The sequence below is a fragment of the Diprion similis genome, chromosome 4, assembly GCF_021155765.1.
Source record: "Diprion similis isolate iyDipSimi1 chromosome 4, iyDipSimi1.1, whole genome shotgun sequence".
In the NCBI taxonomy this organism is placed as follows: Eukaryota; Metazoa; Arthropoda; class Insecta; order Hymenoptera; family Diprionidae; genus Diprion; species Diprion similis.
Genome location: NC_060108.1, coordinates 14410504 through 14424810, shown reverse-complemented (window position 1 = coordinate 14424810; position 14307 = coordinate 14410504). Strand labels below are relative to the sequence as shown.

General features: G+C 38.6%; 2 protein-coding genes and 1 long non-coding RNA gene across 4 annotated transcripts; 2 read left to right on the top strand and 1 right to left on the bottom strand.

Annotated features, from left to right (window-relative positions):
- Window positions 1-843: 843 nt before the first annotated feature.
- On the top strand, window positions 844-2359 carry LOC124406021. Its single transcript, XR_006929148.1, has 2 exons — window positions 844-1940; window positions 2054-2359. It is a non-coding gene; the product is annotated as an uncharacterized LOC124406021 (long non-coding RNA).
- A 3668-nt stretch (window positions 2360-6027) lies between these two features.
- LOC124406029 (hydroxyacid oxidase 1) lies at window positions 6028-13885 on the top strand. The gene is made up of 9 exons (XM_046881343.1): window positions 6028-6181; window positions 6559-6708; window positions 7075-7226; window positions 12332-12587; window positions 12900-13028; window positions 13171-13303; window positions 13432-13548; window positions 13621-13732; window positions 13816-13885. The coding sequence occupies exons 2-9, from the start codon at window positions 6572-6574 to the stop codon at window positions 13881-13883; spliced, it is 1104 nt and encodes a 367-aa protein (XP_046737299.1). The 5' UTR covers window positions 6028-6181; window positions 6559-6571; the 3' UTR covers window positions 13884-13885.
- Window positions 8101-11832, bottom strand: LOC124406028 (N-acetylgalactosaminyltransferase 6-like). 2 transcript variants are annotated; one of them, XM_046881341.1, is made up of 2 exons: window positions 11113-11832; window positions 8101-10572 (listed from the first exon to the last, which is right to left on the bottom strand). In XM_046881341.1, the coding sequence occupies exons 1-2, from the start codon at window positions 11362-11364 to the stop codon at window positions 8929-8931; spliced, it is 1896 nt and encodes a 631-aa protein (XP_046737297.1). In that variant the 5' UTR covers window positions 11365-11832; the 3' UTR covers window positions 8101-8928. The 2 variants fall into 2 exon arrangements, with proteins under 2 accessions (XP_046737297.1, XP_046737298.1); XM_046881342.1 differs by having other exon boundaries at window positions 8101-10569.
- Window positions 13886-14307: the final 422 nt, after the last annotated feature.

Sequence of the window (14307 nt, the reverse complement as noted above, 5' to 3'; positions counted from 1 at the left end):
TGTAAATCATAAAAAATCAATATGGATAATACATAACATAGCCGTTGTGAATACCTATATCTGTCCGCTTGTACGGAATCGCGATATGACATTGGGCCTTAGCGGAAACTTATGGAAGAAAATTTTTCAGAAATACTCACGCTCCGCGGGGTATCAATCTTAGATAACACAACGCTAAAACCCACGGATTATTGTAGAATAATGTTGTATAGAAAAAAATATAGGAGGTCATGTAATGAGGACGGTAAAGAGAGCAAAAATCTCCCACTATGTATTAAGGAATTGAAATTGAATACTGCAGTGGTAGCAATTTAAGAACTTTGAACCAGTAAATACAAAGTGTAGTTGTATTGTTGTAAAGCTTGAATTGGTTTTATCAGAGCTTTCGTCTCTCGTCTCCACGATTCCTTGTTTGGTACACAGATCTCGCTCTTGACTCGAATTAAATAGTAAGCATCTGCATACATGTATGTATACAGGATATATATGTATAATCAAATGGATTGATAAATGATTTGAGACAATTGCTGCGTGTCTCTGCCTCGGGTAAAAATACCGTAGACAAAAAATCGGAATTCTAGGTAGATATATACATATATATATATATATATATAAATGCCATGAAAATATCGGGAACTGTTGCGAATTAACAGCATACGTTATACATAGTTATTGCACAGATAATATTATTAATTATTATGAGTCTAACCAGATCATGACGTCCACCGCCATGAAACGGTCAATGATGTAAAACCGCTAACCCTATACAGAGAGTCAAGTTATGTGCTAAACGCAACGCGGTACTTGGATATGTGCAAAATCTTCATCGTGTACAGGCGTAAATAAGTCCACCCGGATCGTTTAGAGGTAAAGAGTGGCATAACATCTGAATCTTTCACGATTTGTAAATACGCAACTGCTTTCTATAAATGTCACTATATTATTATGTTTTCAGTTTTCACCTTGACAATGAAAGAATTATCTGTGAATCCCAGTTTTTATACACAGTTCGCAGGCTAGGCAGATTTTTAGTTTCCATGCCTCCCAACTTTCTCTTGGACTCCACGTTGTCTCTTCCCCATTTGATTCTTTCCTATCATATTTTTTTTAACTCCTATTCTCCACTATCAAGTATCGTTGTTAATGATATTCAATTCCGCAGCTCGTTTAAGTAGTTTGAAATATTACTTAAATAGGTGTAATTACCATTTTAATTAATTTTATGTCCACCGAAGATCAACAATTGCACCTAAAACTAATTTACATGGTATGTCTTCATATGAATATACTTCCAAGATGTTGCATTGGAGCTCTATCCCACATTGACTTCTTAGTATTCAACAATTAATTGGTGTAAGTATTATACGCGAATCCGAACCATTTGTTTTTATGACGACATTGCAACTAGAGTGTGTTAGCTGGAATGTACCAAATTATCAGTCTCAAACGTAGACTGATATCAGAGATATTTACATGCCAGACGTAATTTCTTCACGTAGTGTCAGCCAAAAATACCTCCATGAAGATACATATTACCGAGTCTAATGAAAGTAATAAACAAGAGCGGTGGCCTGCTGTAGAATAATTTCCATGTACTGTATCAAATTGAAAGAAGGAAAAAAATAATTCGTAGGATTCAATGAAAAAAAAATTGGAAAAACTTGTTGATGTTCAATGGCACACGATATTATATGTTCACTGAACATGTTAGGTCATTCATTCACTGAAAGAGTATTAAATAATTTGATCGGCAAACACTGGAAAAACTGCGTGATTCGATTTGGGTTTTGATTTTTTGTAGAAATATAATACATACGTATTATGTAGGATAGCAGCAACACCTTGTGAGGATGTCAGACACGCGTAATAATTATTAATTTGCGTTTTCTCACCCATTACTTACTGACGAACGACCCAACTTTGCAGTAGCTATGTATAGTGTGTGTGTGTGTGAGAGCGTGTGTGCGTGCGTGTATGTATGTATATATACACACACACAAACACATATATATATAGGTATATATTGCGAAAGAACTCAACGACGATTCCGAAGTATCGTATAAATACAGTATATTATATGTATATACTTTTACCAAACTTTGACAAATCAACAAAGAACACCGTACTTACTACTCTCTGCTTTTTCTCGTAATACAGTAATATTTATACATATATATGTATGTATGTAAGATATACATTATGTTTATGTACATACGCACATAGGTATGTATAAATCTACACATGTATATAAAATCACTCGCAGTTACAGAGTTAGGAGGGGTTTGATTCTGGTAGGTAAATTCGTGAAAGATTGTTCATGATTATTTCGTGGTACCTAGGCTTTGCTGTGTGAATAGAACAGAAACAGATGACGAATAAAGAAACAAATTGAAGAATAAAAAACACAAGTTTGAAATATAATAGAAATTATTATTGCGCACTTACCAGTTTGTAATCCTGTACCAATGATATAATAATTATGTAAGGTATTGTTATGAAACACCGGAAGAGTGTCGTTTTTCTAACTAATCAAATACATGTGTACATACATAGAAGATATGACATTTTTAAAAAAGAAATAAGAATATATTGAAATCAATACATAATTATATGAATACACGTTAATATTGTGATAACGCCGATAACATATAGTATGATAGCCGCGCATGATAGTAATGATAATAACGAGAACAACAACGATACCTATGATGATGATAGTGATGGTGACGATGGTGTTAAGTTTCCACCAATAACTATTCTCACTGATCTACATATATGTTATTATGGTCGTCATTGCCTATAGTCAACTTACTGATTACTCATGTTACTCGTTATTATAGTTATTATTATCATTATTATATTTATTATTGACAATGATCCTGTCATTGTTGTTATTAATACTATTATTATTACTACTACTACTACCACTACTACTACTACTACCATTACTACTACTACTACCATTACTACTACTACTACCACTACTACTACTACTACTACTACTACTACTACTGCTACTACTACTACTACTACTACTACTACTACTACTACTACTACTACTACTACACTACTACTACTACTACTACTACTACTACTACTACTACTACTACTACTACTACTACTACTACTACTACTACTACTGCGACTACTATTATTATTATTATTACTATTAATGAGCGCGTGTTTTAATTGTCTAATTACTTCGGGCAGTTCAAGATTCAATTGTGATTTGTAAGCCACATAGGTAATTGTAGCTCTTTCAACTTAGAAATACAACAAAAATAATGATAATAATAATGAACAAACGAACCACGTCGAAAAATTAAATGTAGTACCTGCGCAATGCTATAATACACCATTTACTGATTACATGCTCACTCTTTCTGCATCACATATTGAACATACATACCTACAATATCCAGACGTGGGTTATAAGATTGTTAGTGAGCAATCGCATATTGGCTCCTTGAGAGCCTAATACATACATACATACATACATACATACATACATACATACATACATACATACATACATACATACATACATACATACACATACGAAGTATTGAGAAACAGGCGCGCACTTATTCCTTCCACTGTCAGATTTCTTGTCAAAATTAAGATCGACGAAAATTTAAATTAACGGTTAAAATTGCTAGAAGTCGCGGTACTTGAATGCGAACAGTTTTTATTTATTAATTAATTTTTTTTTGTTTTACTTTTTTTTAACTTGGTTATGAAGGATATTGACTTTAGTCGATGAACGTGATGATTTTAATCAATTTCGAGTACTAATTCGGTGAGTGTAACGTTGGTGTTTCCAATTAGTATTCTACAAAGAATTCAATGTGCATTTGTGACGCGATCTTCTACATTGCCATCTATGAAATATGATACTATACTTACATTACATCGTGATTTTGAGTCATGTCTGTAATTTTTGAGGATTATTCCAAACGAGAGGGCCAAGTTAAATTGACCATAATTGACTTACATAACTTATAACTGGCAATTATAATTCGGTAAACCGAACGACATACCTAGTCATTTGTTCGAATCGTCGTGCGTTTTTTTTTCGTTTAATTATACTTCATTTGATATAAGCGATTAATTGGGACTCCGAGAAATTGGACCGAAAGAAACGGAATCGAAAGTAGTAACAAGGTGTACTTGAATACCATCATTAATTGATTGCGAATCAAATGTAGTATAATTCCTATTTTTTTTACATTACCTCGATCCTACTTTCGATTTTTTATCCTCTCCTTGTTCTTCTCTTCACCTCTTTCTCATTTGCCTTTTACCTCTCCTCGCAAGTAAGGAGAAATGTGTAAAGATAGCAGTGACGTAACTTGTGTAATATTTGTTAATAGCGCATTTATCAACGCATTTGATTTTCCCGTATATAATTACCTATATGGCCGACCGACGCTACAACTCCTGCAGTATATTTGTCTGTATACACTCATGTCTTTTATAGGTATACATATGAACCAATATACATATAAATAGTATAATATACATACTTATCTAGGGTAGGTATACCTATAATATGAAGTTTTTGCACCGCACGCTACCACCGCGAATGGGCAGCGTGTCATGATCGCAAACGAATTGTGCAGGTTGTGCGCGTCGGCATATGTAACAAGGTTTTACTTCTAAATATGATAAGGAAGGCTATATTTATTTTATAGAAATAAAACCTTAGTGTTTGTGTATTATTTCTAACAAATGTAATAAAATGTTAAATATTACACATTTTTAAATTTTATTTTGCATGTTACAGAAAGAAAGAAAAAGTTAACAATTAGGAAAGAAATGATAATTTAGCTATATAGAGTAAAAATTCATTTAGCGAAAAAATATTCTATTTAATTGGCATATTTGCATTTCCAGGAGCTAGTTAAAACCTTAGTGAAACTTCCTTAACAAGTCGAATGAATATTGAAAAAAATGTATATCTATCCAGTATCTGAATAATTTTTCCAAATATATCATATATTTTTTTTCTGTATGTCTCCAATCTCGATCAATTGATCATGATCGTGTAGATGACGTTCTTAATTTTGTTGATAATAGAAGTCTGATCTTTGATATTTTTGCGTAGCTGTAGTCCCGATGCGGTATGTCTTCCTTGGAGAAATTGTTGTTCTTTGCTCGAGTCATAGTTGAATAGGCGTCTCCAGCATTTTACGGTTCACCGCGGCCATTTGCGTATCGTTATGTGAAAACTGATGTGTATATATTATATGCTTTTAAATTCGAACCTACAACTATTTCAAATTAATTAAAAAGGGCATTATCATTAAGGGCGGGAATTCTAGCAGATCATTTCGTTTATCGATTTACTTTCTGTCCGACACTGTGCTGCTATTTTTTATTGCGATCTTTGTCTAATCTAGTCCTTGACTTTTGCTCTATCACTATCTTTCCTAAAATTCCGCTCGCGTCTAATTCAGTGTGTATTTGCGGAGAATATTACCATACATTTATTCGACGAATTGATCAGCCTATGTCCCACTACTTCATTGTTATAATCTACATACATTATACCCGTCATCAAGTTAAATTTTTCCATCCATACTTTTCAACGACAATGCAATACCAATCTGGTATTCGTATAATAACAATGTAATATTCCGATGCGCAAAACACAGTTCAGATAATTTTCGCCGTTTCGGTTCTGTTAGTTACGCGAAAGAGCGATTATTATGCAGCATGCTCTATCGAACATGTATGTATGTACATGACTGTTGGCATGATATGTAATCGACGTATATACAGTGTACACGCATTACGTGATTGTTACACAATTGCTGCGACAAGTAATCATGCCTCAACTTATGTGTACTCCTTCTTCATCCCACCGGCATATTCGAAAACGTTTACACAGCAACGGCGACATTATATATATATTTTATGTTGTGACCCGCCATCCATTCTACCCGATAATCATTGACCTCCCTGTAACGGGGTACGTAGACTATTGGCAATAGATAAGCAACATTCCCCCCCCCCCCCCCCCCCCCATTTCCGAGATTCGATGGCACGTCTTAAACGCATTATAACAGTCATATAATTGCTTGTAAAGAATCAAACGGCCAGCACTGTCGATTGACTAAAACCACAGTCGCATCAATCACGATACAGAAAAGAAAGCCACGGAATTGTCCAGTGACATGTATGTATCTAGGTATTTGATGTGTCGCGTAGATCAATAAAAATCGTTCAAAAATTCTTTGCAATTCCTTCGATAATCTGAGATAATCGCGCGCGCGTCTGTGTTTTCATAATGTAATATACCGTGGGCGTAATGAATTTGCTCAACTATTAATGGTTTTTGTGTTGAAATAATTTCTCATTCATCGAGGTATCATTATGTGGATCCTGAACTGCGCTACATAAATGTAGAATGTGCAGTATAATCTGTCGCTTGCTTGTATAATCATGGTCGTGGAGGTTCAGATGAATTTGAGAGAATATATTCGAGCGGCATTGAGGACTGTCAATTTACAATAGTGTCCAAAATTTATTTAACGGATGCCTAAATGTATACAGAGTGTGGGAAAAAATGGCTGGGAAACTGGTATGTATTGAAGACTACGAAAGAGAAGCTCTGAAGAGATTGCCGTCGATCGTGCGCGACTACTACAAAAGTGGCGCTGGAGAAGAATTTACCCTCAGGTTGAACGTCGACGCATTTCAGAAGTAAGTCACTGGATTATGTATACCTTTGTCAAAGTACCGATCAAATTTATAAAACGGTGGTAAAATTTCACCAACACTATAATAACGTACTTTTGCATTAGTCGTAACGTATGATGAAAATTACGATAACACACCCAATGGTTTAGACACAGAATTTGTCGGAAGGGTTATTTGAAATATGTTGTATAAGAATAGGAGGAAAATTTAATTCTTATTGGGGTTCCCCCAGGTTCTATTTGATTGAAGTTTCACGCGCCGTGCAACTGATTTCATTTCGTCAATACGGCCACGAGTCTGCATCTTACATAATATTGTTCTGTACATGTACGTACTTACATTTCAGTAACCTATCGCGATTCTTTGCAGGTACCGAATTAAGCCAAGAGTGTTGGTTAATGTTGCAAATCGCGATATCAGTACTGTGGTACTGGGACACAAGGTTTCTATGCCTTTGGGGGTTTCACCGACAGCCATGCAACGGATGGCGCATCCAGACGGAGAATGCGCAAACGTCAGGGGTGAGTTTCATTGGTTCAATTCGCAGGTACGGCAGTAATTGATTACCGTGTATGCCACATGTTTCTTCTACCTGCAACCGTGTCTGTGAGCCGTAATTTTTATTCTGCACTAATAAGTGTTATCCATTCATGTATTCACATTTAGATAGCGTTGACCTCGATAATGAGTGTTGCGTTTTTATACGAACGATGTTTAAAGCTGTGTATTCGAAATTGTGCCAACTGCACCGCCATTAATGCATATGCTCCACAAAATGATCAATTTTGAAATCTTATGTGAATAGTTTCAGTCTGGTACATCATTTCTTGACATGGAAATATAACTAGTAATTTTGTATATATCGTAATCTTTTTTTTTATTGTTTATAGAGGTATGTATGTATCACTCGTTCAATTTAATTGATCTCATCTCGATGCAAACAAAGATATCTTTTGGGTATGAAAATATTGGCCAATTCCTCGGTTAAGTTGCTTGAAAGCAAGGATGCGGAAAATAACGGGTTTCGATCGATATTTACTATACAAAGAAAAGTAATCGATATGGAGTAATCTTAAAAGCGGGTCATAAAAACTCTTAACGTAAGTGGAAGAAAAAATAAAATGCATCATTATTGGCACAAAACGTAAAATTTTTATTAAATCGTAACATGTAAGAATCTATTGACTCTTCACGACAATCATGTACATATAAAAATAATTGCAATCGCTTTATTGACATAATTTGCTCATCAGGATTGAAAGTTATACTCTCTTACTTAGATATAATGACATACATACGCATCTGTACGAACACCTATGTATAATACGATTTTCCTAAGCTGATTGTAACGCGGTTGGTTTCTAACTCATATTTATCATCCATCCAATGTGTTTCTTGTTTTATCAAGACTGGCAGCTTGAATTGGTTCAATTAAACAACTTTCTACGTTGCTACGTAATCTCGAAGGTAAATCAAATAGCAAGGCACTATGCAAAAAATATCTACGCCTTCAACAATATATCGTTTTCACGATAATTGTGAAGGGTGATATGTTTTTTCTGCGCCTTATCGCAGCATATTTCCTACATACCTATGTATGTAATAGATGTGTAGAAATTTGATGAAATGTCATGCATACGTTGACTTACAGCGAAAATTTTATTAACTAATGCGTAATTAGAATACGGGGTACACTGATTAATAGATATAGTATACATATAAACCATATAAACCCTTGACCCGCGCGAAACTCCTATCAATAAACATTTGGTGAAAAATCAACGATATAGTTGCACACCTCTGGTAAAATTGCGGGTGATTGAGCATGTGTCATGTACGTATGTACACATAATTGTGATTGATTATTAAAATTTAAAATCACTTTACATATAAGATTCAACGCTGAAATGCACTCTATCATCGCATTACTTGTTATACTGTTTGGAAATGAAGTGGTTTGTAAACCAGTACAATATCGTACAAGAAATAGGAAGTAATGTTTTGCAGATAAAGAAAAGTGTTATTTTAATCTCCTGCATATATCGTCATGTAGTTGAAAACATATACAAATATTACACCTGTTTATACATGCTTGCGCTTCATGCATAGCCAGCTGCGCATTCTATAATTATAATTTTAACGACAAACCAGTGGACACCAAGGTAGATAATATACAGTTCTCAACTTCGTATCAAACAGGAAAATTAATAACCGTAATCAGCGTCAATTGCTTCCTTTAGGACCCGAATTTTCCCAATTGTTCATAGCCTTCATATCGACGGTCTCAATTCGCCATTTCTGGGTCGATGCCGAGGCGTCGCACGCAGTAACGAACACCTTTTTTCTGGCAGGATCCAGGTCCATGCACCTGTTGTTGTACCCGTGAACGAGCCACTGTTTCCCCACGTCGTAGCGCCACAATTGGTTTCCTTGCTTCCCGTGGCAAGGGTAGAGGGTCACCGGGGCTTTTCCGTCGCCCCGTGAAACGTCCAGACAGTCCGTTTTCCCCTTCGGGCGTATGTCCTTGTGCCACGTTAATCGGAACTCCTGTTCACCAGCCAACTTCGCGTTGTCCTTTTTGCAAAACTCAACAGCAATATCCTCGTCCCGGTGCTTATTTTTCGAATCGAGGCACAATTCCGGGGCTCCGATGTTCCTTATCTCGCCGTAGGCAAAATCATCCGGTTCGATGGGCGGATAGACGTCGGCGAGGTCAAACGCGACCGTCTCCATGAACCACTTGAACGACTTGCAGCCGAGTTTCGATCTGAGAGCTCGTTGTTCGGTCAAATTCCCGGGATCCAGGGACCGCAGGTGCGGCTTACGGCGGTATATGTACTCCGCGTACTCGTCCATCCAAACCTCGGCAACGCGCTTGTAATTTTTTCCCAGAAAGTCGCCGCGACCGGGATTCGGAAAAGGTGGAAACTTGCGGTAAATGTGACCTACCCGCGAGCACGGGGCGTCGTACATCCGTCCCCCGCATTGCCAGATCTTAAAGGACAACTCGTACTGTTCACCGCCCCAAATATCGAGCCCGGTATCGTACCCTCCAAGTTCCCAAAAGAACTTAGTACTTATCGCGAAAAGACCCCCGGCCATCACGGGGCTCTCAAACGGTTCGGTTGGATGTTTCGCGCTCTCAGGCAGCAGTGGCAGTCGCTTGTAGTAAAGCTCCCAGTCGAAGGCGCCCCGGGCCCCCTCGTCCTGGGCCCGGTACTCGAAGGTCTCGAAGGCGATCACGTCTATGAACGGACAGACGCAAACTCTGTAGTCGAGGGCGATAGGCTCGAGCAGAGGGGGCAGCCAGTTGACGTTGGCCTCGGTGTGAGAATCGAGGAACACGAGGACCTCGGCCGTCGCGGCCTTGGCACCGGCCAGCCTGCCCCGTATCAGACCCGACCTTGTCGGCAGCCTGATAACTTTGACCTTTGGCAGATTCGCGGCCACATATCTGTCCAGTTCACCGGCCAGCTCCGGTTTCGTGCTCGCGTCGTCGACCAATATTATTTCTCGTAAAAGCGAGGCTGGCGAACGGTTTACGACGCTCCAGCAGGTTCGCATCAGTGTGCTGAAATGCTCGTTGTGGAACGAGACTATTACCGAGACCTGATCGAGGTTCTTGAGGTACTTCTTCGCCTTGCATCCGGCGTTTCGGATGTCCGGGACCGAACGATTCAACGATATTTTATCACTTAGTGCCGCGTTGAATCCGTTCACCTTGTACAGCGATGCCTTCACCCCGTCGTCGCTTCCTGACAGAGATGCGGGAAGGCCGTGCTCTCCCAGGCCAACCCTCTTCTTTTCTCGCGATATTTGCTCGTAGTCGTGCCAGTCCATCTTAACGTTCTCTGCGGCCGTATCCTGCTTCAGCAAACGAAACAAATTCAACATTTCAGGTTCGTACGTATGTTGGGAGGGATTGATAAACGGGGAAATTGTAGTTCTGGTTTGACTGTATCTACACTAATGTCTTTTTACTATCAACTTGACCACATCCGGTCTGATTCGGTACTATATTGACTGTGTACTCAATTTGCAAAGGTGATAATGATGTGTAAATGTAAAAAATTAAGATAAACTATGAGCTTTTATAATGTCTCTCAACTTAAAATTGTGAATAAGAATTAGTCACAATAGCATAAAATTGATAGATACTTTATAAGTGTAAGTATATTTAAAACCCGGAAAAAAACTGCTGGAATGGGATCGTTTGTAATTCATTGCCTTACAACTTCGTAGAAAATTTTTGACAGGGTATTTCTGTCAGCTTTGGGGAAATGGTACGAAACTGTAAGGGTCAACTAGGAATGTTGAAACAAGAGGGGTGGGAGGGGGGGGGGGGGGGGGGTGGTGCAATGGAATTAAGAATTCCATCATCGAGTAATATCAAGTAATAATGCTCACCATTCCGCGTTCGTTATCATCGCTTTGGCCGCGAGCTGCGAGTGCAGAACCCCCAATAAGCTCATCGGGATGGGGAAGAAATTCACGTTTATCACTACCTATGACCCTACGATCGCGAACAAGATCCTGAAGGGGTATAAAATCGGTACGGAACTGTGGATGTCGTACGTATCGAAATATGACGACGGTGAGGAAGATCGTGACGAATGCAAGAAAGAGGAATTTAACCAGACTCACTATGTTGCGTCGCATCGTGCCTCGGACATGTCGTGTTTAAATTGTTTCTAAACGTTATTTCAATATTTGAACACACGACTTGCTGATATAAATTATTTCCTGACAGGCAGTCCACGTGTCTCTCCTGTCACACTTCCCCCCACCACCCTGCCTCCACGACACTCACGCCTCTTCGCGATCTTATGATATTTTATAACTTCGGCCTATCACTTCGAAAATACCAATCGCTATCGCCACAAAGGATTTCCCTGTTGTTGTCCTCTTCGTTTTGCTTGTCAATTGCCGGCCGTCACTGACGCACTACAATTCCCTAAACAATCGTATTTCGTTCACACCATACTTACGTATGTTTGAGAACTACGCGTCAATTATCCCGCTAGAAACTAATACACAGTCTCCCAGGATCGTTTATAGCCAATTTAAAATAAATGTACATACACTGTTGGTCGCATAACCTATAAGAGGCATATTTGGCGGATCACCGTCGTGTGCTCCGTTGTCGTGGTCGTGTGTTTCTCTCTGAACTATGGGCGCACTTTCATGAAGACACCGCACGCAATGAGCGACAAGTGTTGGCCAATCAGCGAGCTGGTTTCGATTATGCTTGAGCAAAACGTTGCGCTCTGATTGACCGACATTTGACTCGTGTGTCGTTTGCAGTTTGACAAAGCCATCACACAAAAATCCCTAGACTCAATAATGGCCCGGGGGAGGATAACCAATGAGAGGTTAGGGAGATGGAAGATGTATGAAATGTCAATACACGACACTTCGCATTAGTAATTTTACTAATAATTAATTGATATTTTAATAATTTTAGTCTGCCGTACAGGATGCTTATTTTCGTGGTTTTTACGTGCTGGATTGCTTGCGTGCCATTTACACAAAACACATCAAGCAAGCAATCCAGCATGTAAAAATCGAGAAAACAAGCACCGTGTGCGGCAGGCTTTAAAATGTTTGCTCTATTTTTCTCCCGTAGCCGCTGCTGCTGCGGGGACAATATTCATTCTATCGACTCTATCGACGAGCAGCATAGAAGAAGTTGCAGAGGCAGCCCCGAAGGCAGTAAAGTGGTTTCAGCTTTACGTTTATAAAGATCGAAATGTCACTGTTAGTCTGGTGCGAAGAGCGGAGGCCGCAGGATTCAAAGCCCTCGTTCTTACGGTCGACACACCAATGTTTGGCGAAAGAAGAGCTGATCGACGAAACAAATTTTCCCTCCCTAATCACCTAAGGTTATCGCATGATTATTCAGTCAGATTTTTCTTAAAATCAACCCCTAAGTTTGAACACAATCTATAATTACCAATACTCAATTGAAATGTAGGCAAATGTCTTTATTTTTTTTTCGTTTATTTTATTTACATTGGAGTCGCATTGTTGCATATGATATTTTCTTTAGATTATTTTTGGCTTTAAATATATGACGGCGGGCTTGGTAATCCTTATCATTAGCTACAGATTTTGAAGCGGTAAAGTATGCACAATAAAAATCTGGAGCACTCAGAACAATTTTATTCATTTTGATCACAATTTTCATTTTCCAGGCTAGCCAATTTTGAAGGAATAAAATCAGATAGAATCAATTCTGCTGACCAAGAATCTGGACTCTCTGAGTACAGTTTGAGTCTGTTTGATGCTTCATTATCTTGGGAAGATGTTGACTGGTTAAGAAGGTCAGTTAGTTGCGGCGCATGTCTTCGTTATGCTTGCTTCTCACAGTCAATTATCTCAACTATGTATTGCTGTGCCAGTGTATACATGTACTTAATACAGCTCACGTGTAAATTATTCATCGACGTTCTTCTTTATTTCTAGCATCACCCATTTGCCAATTGTGTTGAAAGGTGTGCTCACGGCCGAGGATGCAATTCTGGGAGTAGAACACGGAGCAAGCGCAATATTGGTTTCTAATCACGGGGCGCGGCAAATCGACGGATCTCCAGCATCGGTCGGTATTGATGCTTTTTCTTTAATCACGATTAACGACCCACAAGTTTGCTAATCAATTTCGCATCTGCCGCTGACCTCATTAAAATGTGAATAATATAATAACCGTATTACCGTAATCTTCTACAGATCGAGGCGTTGCCGGAAATTGTAAAAGCTGTGGGAAGCAAAGCAGAGGTGTATTTGGACGGCGGCGTTAGGCAAGGAATCGACGTATTCAAAGCACTAGCGCTCGGCGCTAAAATGGTAAATTAAATCGCCAGGGCATCGTACATTATTAACAATTGCATATCCTTGTTTCATTCGCTTTATTCTCAGATATTCGTCGGTCGCCCCATGCTGTGGGGTCTTGCGTGTAACGGAGAACAAGGGGCGAGTTCCGTACTAGAGATACTTAGATCAGAAATCGATAAGGCCTACGCGCTTTCAGGTACGATATCGCGGGGTGGCTCGACTGTAATAATTAATTCTCTTTTTGCCATCCCATTCTTTATATTTATATGTCACTTTCAGGTTGCGCAACGACAAGGGATATAAAACCATCCATGGTTGTTCACGAATCTGTATACAGTCGACTTTAAAACCCTTTTTACTCATATCGCTGCTGTATCCTTCAGGATGAACAGTACAGCTAGCTGTGACCGTGGATTCATTTGAGATTCGTTATGCAAAAGTTGTATTAGAAAAAAAATACGTAAGTCGAAGACGCATCTAGTTTAGTACGTCATACAACAATAAGAACTTGATTTTACTGAAATATATTGTTAGAAATGATATCTCCTTCGTTTTTTTCACTAACTGCAATTCAATAAGTTTTATCCAGTATGTCTTATAGGTCTACCTTGTAACCCTGATTAACTTACCCATGCGCAAATGAAAATAAATGATTAGTTGCTGAAACTATGCTTGACGTGACGATGGAAGTTCGAAAACTGATAAAATCTGATTAATACTAAGGGTACGTTTCGGAACTGGCTAGCAGTGCTAAAAATTCCCTAGGACAGA

Coding starts and splice junctions, on each gene's coding strand:
- LOC124406029 (XM_046881343.1), top strand. CDS start 6,572: ATGGCTGGGAAACTGGTATGTATTGAAGACTACGAAAGAGAAGCTCTG. Junction 12,588..12,899: donor TCCCTCCCTAATCACCTAAG/GTTATCGCATGA, acceptor TTCATTTTCCAG/GCTAGCCAATTTTGAAGGAA. Junction 13,733..13,815: donor TAAGGCCTACGCGCTTTCAG/GTACGATATCGC, acceptor TGTCACTTTCAG/GTTGCGCAACGACAAGGGAT.
- LOC124406028 (XM_046881341.1), bottom strand. CDS start 11,364: ATGCGACGCAACATAGTGAGTCTGGTTAAATTCCTCTTTCTTGCATTC. Junction 10,573..11,112: donor ATGATAACGAACGCGGAATG/GTGAGCATTATT, acceptor CGTTTGCTGAAG/CAGGATACGGCCGCAGAGAA.